Here is a 6,316-nt window from a genome sequence, read left to right as displayed (position 1 = left end):
TCACCACGGCAGACTCCGCAAACACGCTCGTCTCTTAGCGCGATTTTGCGAGCATTGAGAGCCACGCCGTAGCCCCACATTAGATCTGATATAGTCTCTGATGCCCTCAGGTGATGTCAGAATGAAGTGCTTAACGTCGAAGACGCGATAAGCCCCCCACAAAATAGCGAGAATTTCGGCACAAGCAAGCAGCGCCCATACATTCATTAGCGACGAGCTGCGCGTGGACCTCCACTCACTCCATGTTGCCAGACTTCGCAGCACCCCCTGAAGTTGTCTACTTGCGAATAAAGCCGCGACATGTGCATCGATTCGAGGAGCGAAATTTTAATTTTTCGGTCTCAAACTTGCTAAAAAATGCATAACACGTACTAAAGGAAATCTCCGGACATTTTCGCAGCCACTAAAGTGTTTTTGCAACTTCACTCGTGAAACGCCATTTTACCTAAATTACCGCAATCTTTACGCCGCTCGACTGCAAAGTAAGATCGCCATAAATAGTATTTGCGCGAAAATGAAGTCCAAGGTCAAATCTGCATTTAACGGATCATGAGTGGGCCGAAAAATATTGAAGATTGTAGAAAAGTAACGTAAATCTTAGGCTAATAAACATTCTGCCATATTGTGCATGCTCAGTATGCAAGTTGACAGGCACGCGAAGCATTTTATCTGAACCAAGAAAGTGGCAGACGCTAGGAATATTTATGAAATTTTTGCGATGATGTTGGTGTTTAAAATCACATCCTTTTGCGAGATGTGGCTGTTTCGTGCCCTGCTAATCATTTCCGATTTTATCACTAGAAGGGGAATGGGACTTTCATTTCTGTCACTAAAAAAGAAGAAAAGTGTGACTTTCACACACACAGTGAATACGCTAACACCGCGAACGTGTGAAAAAGGAATTTAGACTACACAGAACAAACCCCGGGGAAAAAATCTTCACTGGACACTCGCAGAATTTCATGCCTTGCTAAAATAATCGACGCGGCTAACGGCGGGTAGCAGAACATGGTTCCGGCGAACACCGGTCTAGACTAGAGTCACTCTAGTCTGGACCGGTTAGACGTGGTGTTTTCAACAATCCTTCCTTCACGGATTGAGCAGGTCTGGATCAGTGCGGAAATGTGTGTTCACGGACGACTCAAGCGCCTGTCTCCTTTGACCTAGAAGAAGCAACCACTGCCTTGCTGGATCTTGCCGTATGTTTTCTTGGAATTCCTTTGGCATTGTAGCAAGCAAGCATGTGGGAACGAAGAATGAATTTCATTACGAAGTGCGCAGGTATTTATACCACCAGCTCTTGAGCTGAGACATGCGCAGTGACCGTCTCTTCTCTTCACCGAAAAAAAAAGAAGGTTATGTTCGGCATTCCGGCAAAGGAAACCGTTGTGGCTCCCTACGTTGTCGAGTGCTTCTACGAAGGCCGTCTTCAGGCATTACCGGCTGAATCGAAGTATCGCCAGGTGGTTCCGTTTCTGAAGGAGGGTCCTGTATTTCTACTATCGTAGTTCTTAGACGTTCTCTTGAGCGACGCAAATGTCCGCTGCCAGCATGCATTATGTAGGATCGTGGCGTGTCTCCAGTACCTACAACCACTGCTGGGGCCCAAGTTATCTGCACAGCACCATAGACGGACACTGTGGACCCTGTGTCTGGATCCGGGATATGTCTGGTCGACTTGTTGTAGCACTTCTGTTGTCGGTTCCTAATGTCTGCTAGACGGCTTCGGACTGTTTCGGTGGGAATAGTCTTCGGCTCCAGATGACAGTCCAGCACTGGCAGCCTTGTTCTGGTGCGGCGGCCCATCAGTCTTTCGGCTGGGGACTGCAGAAGGTCGTCTCTCGATAAATTTCTCCATTCTAGCAGTGCGCTGCAAAATTCAAACTTGCCAAGCGAGAATTTTTTTAGCATCTTTTTTGCCTCTTGAACGGCCCACTCTGCCATGCCATTGCCACGGGGATAGTGGGGGCTGGACGTGACATGGTTGACGTGGAAATGAGATGTGAATGACCTGTACTTTGAGGTGGTGAACGGGGGGTCGTTATCACTGCATATCTTGGCAGGTATCCCGTGTGTTGCAAAAACTTCCATACATGCTTGGATAACCGCTTGCGCTGTTGTGCGGTAAAGCTTGCGTATCTCGAAAAAAAAACGAGTAAAAATCTACTAGAATCAAGTACTCGTTGCCCCCGTTGTATAGCAAGTCCATGCCAACAGACTGCCAAGGTAAATTGGGCACTGGATGACTAAGCATTAGAAGCTTTGAATTCTGTTTTTGTATTTCTGGCATTTCGGGCAAGAAAGTGCAATCTCCAGGATAGCAGAATTCATGTTGCGCCAGAGCATCACCTGTCGGGCCCTTGCCTTCATTTTCTCTTCTCTCCCGTGCGCCGCATGCAGTAAGTGGAGGACTTCCGGGCGCTTTGCTGGCGAGATGACCAGCTTGTTGCTCCGAAGCAGTAGGCCGTTATCGACATGCAGTTCGTCGCGGTAGGCCCAAAACGGTCGCAGGGCATCCGGTACTGTGCTGGAGTAACAAAGCAACTGCGACATAAGTGAGTCATTTCCGGTTTCCTCCTGGATGCTTCGCAGCTGCTCGTCGGCAACCGGCAGGGAAGAAACAACATTGACTTCAAACTGCTCAGTTTCTTCTACCAGTTCTACTTTACTCGGAAAACGGGAGAGGGCGTCAGCTAAGAGAAATTCTTTGCCTGGCTTGTACTTAACGATTATTGGGAACGTTTGAAGTACTAGCCTCATGCGTTGGAGGCGTATCGGGCATTCACACAAAGGCTTTTTGAATGTAATTTCTAGTGGTCTGTGATCCGAACGACCGTTACTTCTGGTTGTCCAAATAAGTAATCTTGAAACTTTGTACAGCCATGGACGATTGCTAAAGCCTCCTTTTCGATTTGCGCATACCGCTGTTGGGCTGCGGTCAGCGAACGTGATGAGTAAGCAAGAGGCTGTCCGCTTTGCAAAAGCACGGCCCCCACACCGTATTGGCTAGCATCGAGGGATAATACCACAGGTCGGTATTGCTGAAAGTATGCCAGGACTGGCGCTTGCATGAGGCTGGCACGTAGCTGCTGAAAACTACTCTCCTGTGGGTCTGACCAAATCCATGCTACGTCTTTCTTTAAAAGCTCTCTAAGAGGAGCAAACAGAGTGGACATATTTGGCACGAAACAGGCCACGAAGTTCATCATGCCGAGAAACACTTGAAGCTCCTTACGATTTTTCGGTGATGGTACTTGTGGGATGTCGTTCACCCAGTCAGGGCTCAGGCAGAGTCCTTCTTTGGCGAGTACATGACCCATGTAGCGTACTCGGGGCTGCAAGAAGCGACGCTTTTTTCTGTTCAGCTTCAAGTTGTGTTCTCTGCACCGTGTGAGCAATTTTGACCGGTTGCTATCGTGCTCCTCGCGAGTTTTTCCCCAGACTACAATGTAATCCATAACAACGGCTACACCAGCAAGCCCATCTACTACTCCGTGCATTGCTCGTTGAAAAACTTCCGGAGCAGACGCTGTGCCGAACGGCATCCGCAAAACCCTATATCAGCCATACGGGGTGCTCGTAGTGCATATGAGTGAGCACGGTTCGTCCAACTTCACTTGCCAGAACCCGGATGACGCGTCCAAGGTAGAAAAGTACCTTGCTCCAGACAGACGCGGTACTATGTCTTGTTCAAATCTGATGGGTCTAGGCATATGCGTACTTTTTCACCTTTTGACCACCACCACCACGTGGCTTGCCCACGAAGTTGGTTCAGTTACCTTTGCTATGACTCCGTCACTTCCCATTCTTTGGAGCTCTAGCTGCTTTCACGCGTTCTCGAAGGGCAAGAGCGACTCTTCTTGCGGGTTTAACGGTGCCTTGAGCGCCGGGCTTCATCTGGATGTGGTAGGCGACACCCTTAAGTTCTCCTAGGCCTAGAAAGACGTCTTCAAATCCCTGGGTGTCACTACAACCGACTGCATCAATTGAACCTATGCGGCTTATCAGTCCAAGACGTTCAGCAACGCAGCCGCTCAGTGTCACTGGGTCCTCAGGCTTGACGATATAAAATTCCGCTTCAGTGCTTTGTGCTTTGTGGCTAACGGGCAGCTTAATCTTTTTTGGAGCAATTCTTTTGTGGCCGGAAAACGTGCGCAGTGTGGCGGAGCATAGCTGCGCAGGCTGGGATGTTGTACGCCTTAGCATCGCCTCGGACATTACACAGCAGTTTGCACCGGTGTCAATTTTGCACCTTACATACATGCTTGCGATAACGACTCCTGAAGATCAGCGATCATCCTGATCTACGGCACAGACTTCAAGCGTTTGAAGAAAAAGTTCTTCGCCCTGTGTTTGGTGAACTTCTCGCACGCTTCGTCCTTTGTTGCGCGGTCGTGACAATGGCTTTTGATATGCACGCGCGAAATGGTTGCGGCCTCCGCATTTGTTGCATTGTTTAACCAGAGCGGGACAGTTTCCACTTTTATGTTCATCGAAACCACATCTAAAGCAAGCGTTCGGTTTTGATTTCACTGCATCTATTCTGGCAGGATATGCTTCCTGTATTTCATTGAAACGTTCTTTGCCCTGTTCGCTAGCACGGCAGATTTCGACAGCTTTGCTTTAAGACGGATGTTCCAACACGAGTCTCTGCTGCAAAATTTTGTCCCTGATTCCAAGAATAATTCTGCTGCGCAGCATTCTGTCTTCTAGTGCGCCAAACTCGCACTGCTGTGCTAGGGTCCGATGTTCTGTGAGCCAATCGTAGAACGGCTCACCCTCTTGTTGGTTCCTGGAGCCGAAGCGAAATTCGTTGAATGTCAGGTTCGTTGTTGGCTTGAAGTGGTCCTCAAACTTCTGCGTGACAATCTGGATGTCCTGCTTGTCGGCGTCATTCCCAAACGTGAAAGTGTAGAACAATCGCCTGGCCTCTTCGCCAATTGCCACAAGGAACCTGGCAGCTTGAACCTCCTTTGCTTGCTCTCTCAGCTTCGTGGCCGTTGCATATAGGTCGAACTCTTTATTCCAGACGGTCCAGCTGTAAAAAGCGTCCCCCGTTGTGTCCAGCGGTTTCGGTGGGGGAAGCACCGATGACGCCATTTCTTTTCCAACTGTTGCGGTCGTTCCTGCTGGGACAGTTTCAGACTGCGATGCTACGTTTGCCATACAAGCTACGGTACGCAACCGTATCCCACTTCTGACACCATATAGCACGCAAGCAAGTGGGAACGGGGAATGAATTTTATAACGAAGTGCGCCGGTATTTATACCACCAGCTCTTGAGCTGAGACATGCGCAGTGACCGTCTTGTGCGCGCGTGTAACTGACGGTGCACACTGATACAGGCATTGTTAGCGAACCTACCTCCTTTATACTGCTGTTGGCCAACCACCCTTCTTAAATAGGAACACATGGCTCCTTGATAGATGGAAGCTAAATAGTAAGGGTTACTTCTAGGGCCAGATCCCTCTTTTCATTACTTTTTTACTGCTTCTTTTCACATTTTTTATAGGAAAATGCTTCCACCATTCGGAGAAGTGCTAAGGGTGAACTCGATGTCTAGTCTATCAAAACGCATCGTCCAGTCAGGCTGACATCTCATTTACTCTGCACACTACGTCGCCACTGCGTTACTTACGTATAAACACTGCTAGGACTAGAACGTAGAGAAAGTAGACTAGAATGAAGTTTGGAAAAATGCTCGAACTTAAGCTGCAGTCGAGCAGTGTAGTCTCAATCTTCTCCAGCCATATCCAACTTGTCTGTCTTGCGTTTGGTCCGCCTCGAGATGCTCGCCGAGCGCCTGTTGCGTCGTGAACGTGTGTTCCGGGACCGGACCAACATTTTCGAAATTTTCGACGAGGGCGAGCTTCGAAGGCGATTTCGGTTTGGCCGCGCTGGTATCGCGTACCTCGCTGAGCTGCTGCGCGACGACCTCGAGCATCCAATCTGCCGGAGCTACGCTTTGAGTGCTGAGCAGCAAGTGTTGGTCGCGCTGAAGTTCTTCGCCACCGGCGGCTTTCTGATGAAGGCCGGAGATACGCTCAACGTGCACGAGTCGACTGCCAGCCGCACCGTTCGGCGAGTTGCTCTTGCCGTCGTCCACCACAGCGCCGCTTGGATACGGTAAGCCTCGCTTTAACCCTTCGCGATTTTTTCTAGCTTTATTGCGGGCGTTACGGCTCCCTGCAGCCTGCTTCTACGAAGCCGTGTGCAGCGGCTGCCTCTGCTTCCTAGCCAGGCAGTCGCCTTCGCAAGGAAATTGCGGCACGGAAAAGTAGGGAAGAAACGCTCGATAGCAGTCATCGCTTTTGGT

At 49.5% G+C, this 6,316-nt stretch overlaps 1 protein-coding gene across 1 annotated transcript; it reads right to left on the bottom strand.

The window, feature by feature from the left end:
• Nucleotides 1–1,356: 1,356 nt before the first annotated feature.
• LOC144098108 (uncharacterized) lies at nt 1,357–5,100 on the bottom strand. The gene is made up of 3 exons (XM_077630654.1): nt 4,779–5,100; nt 2,365–2,522; nt 1,357–2,139 (listed from the first exon to the last, which is right to left on the bottom strand). The coding sequence occupies exons 1-3, from the start codon at nt 5,098–5,100 to the stop codon at nt 1,357–1,359; spliced, it is 1,263 nt and encodes a 420-aa protein (XP_077486780.1).
• Between the last annotated feature and the right edge of the window lie 1,216 nt (nt 5,101–6,316).

The sequence above is a fragment of the Amblyomma americanum genome, chromosome 7 (assembly GCF_052857255.1).
Source record: "Amblyomma americanum isolate KBUSLIRL-KWMA chromosome 7, ASM5285725v1, whole genome shotgun sequence".
Taxonomy (NCBI): domain Eukaryota; kingdom Metazoa; phylum Arthropoda; class Arachnida; order Ixodida; family Ixodidae; genus Amblyomma; species Amblyomma americanum.
The sequence above is the reverse complement of the archived record's forward strand: the minus strand, read 5'-3'. Positions and strand labels throughout refer to the sequence as shown.